Source organism: Xylocopa sonorina, unplaced genomic scaffold (assembly GCF_050948175.1).
Source record: "Xylocopa sonorina isolate GNS202 unplaced genomic scaffold, iyXylSono1_principal scaffold0288, whole genome shotgun sequence".
Lineage (NCBI taxonomy): Eukaryota > Metazoa > Arthropoda > Insecta > Hymenoptera > Apidae > Xylocopa > Xylocopa sonorina.
The window spans coordinates 10,610-12,139 of NW_027490359.1; the positions used below are offsets into that span (position 1 = coordinate 10,610).

The 1,530-nt window shown below is 32.2% G+C and overlaps 1 protein-coding gene across 1 annotated transcript; it reads right to left on the minus strand.

Annotated features, from left to right (window-relative positions):
• Positions 1–243: 243 nt before the first annotated feature.
• LOC143432456 (ATP-dependent DNA helicase Pif1-like) lies at positions 244–1,266 on the minus strand. The gene has a single exon (XM_076909124.1). It carries the CDS (start codon positions 1,264–1,266, stop codon positions 244–246), a length of 1,023 nt encoding a protein of 340 aa, XP_076765239.1.
• Positions 1,267–1,530: the final 264 nt, after the last annotated feature.

A 1,530-nucleotide genomic window follows, 5' to 3' on the forward strand; every position in this document is an offset into this window, starting at 1 on the left:
TTAATGATCAAATGTATACAATACATCAAAATGAAAATTAACAATAAAATTACACCTACATATATGTCATTTGAATATAACACATGTACAAAACATAGATATACATAGTTGATGGTAGAATAAACATGCTTCTTCACTTGTGATATTAAACAATATTGCAAACGAATTTCAATTGAACAATAATATAAGTAATTATTAAATATCATCATGAAATGAATGATATTTGATGATTGATGGTGAACTTTATCTTAGTAGTGCTTGTAAATATACAACATTATTTGTTTTCCTATCTGGTGCAAGAATAAATAAATTTGAAGGTTTTCCAACTCGAGAACACCCAACGTACAGCTGTCCATATGAGAAGCATGGATTTACCAAATTTAATCCACATACTTGCAATGATTGTTCCTGTGTTTTGTTAATGGTCATTGCAAAGGCTAGTCGTACCGGAAACTGTAGACGTTTGAATTCAAATGAAGTATTCGTTGGTATTATGGGATTGCGTGGTAGTAGCACATGTTCCCCTTGATGTTTTCCCTTTAAAATGGTTGCCTCAATTATGTTATTTATTAATTTTTTTACTGATAGCCTAGTCCCATTGCATAGTTGCGATGGATTTATATTTCGTAGAAGGATGATTGGGGGACCAATTTCCAAAGATAAAATATGTGGTGGCATTCCTTGTAGATCCAATGAATTAAAAAATTCTGTTGGATAATTAACTGATTCATCGTGATTGACAACAGTATCTATGGATTTATATGTTGTTTCTTCATCAGGTATTTTAATTTGAATTGTGCAGTTTATTAAATTCACATCAATGTTTTTAGCTGCCAATATAGCACGCTCACTAATCCGTTGGTTATTTTTATAATTCTGCGATAAATTTGAAAAAGCTTTGGCAATCAATTCATCAGTGGATTTTACAATGTGACAAAAGTTTTCTGGTAATGTAATACAGTGTGTGGATTGATCTATTTCCATTTTACCATTCCCAATATCTAATAATTGTTTTGCAAATGGTTCAGAAGATTCATCTTGTTGTAATTGAACACGCATATTGGTCTTTAAAGATATTTTCTCCACATACCGCCATAAAACTGATGATTTGAGACATGCATTCAATTCATCTGCAGGTACTGAACGTGGTATAACTGGTAAAGTTTGTCGAAAATCATTAGCTAGCAAAATGAATGCACCACCAAAGAGCTGCTTATTTCCTCTCAAATCTTTTAATGTACGTTTCAATGATTTCTTGTGTGCCATGGTGCTTTCATCCCATATTATTAAGCTGACGTGATCTTAGTACTTTTCCCATCCCAGAATATTTGCTAATATTACATGTTGGAATTTCAGTTACCTGCATATTTAGTGGCATTTTCAATGCTGAATGTGCTGTTCGATCACCGTCCAAAAGAGTTGCTGCAATAACAAATGATGCAATAGCAAGTGCAATATTATTTTATGATCTTATTCTTGCCAGAATAATTAAAATAAGAAAAGTTTTGCCAGTGCCATCAGGTGCATCTA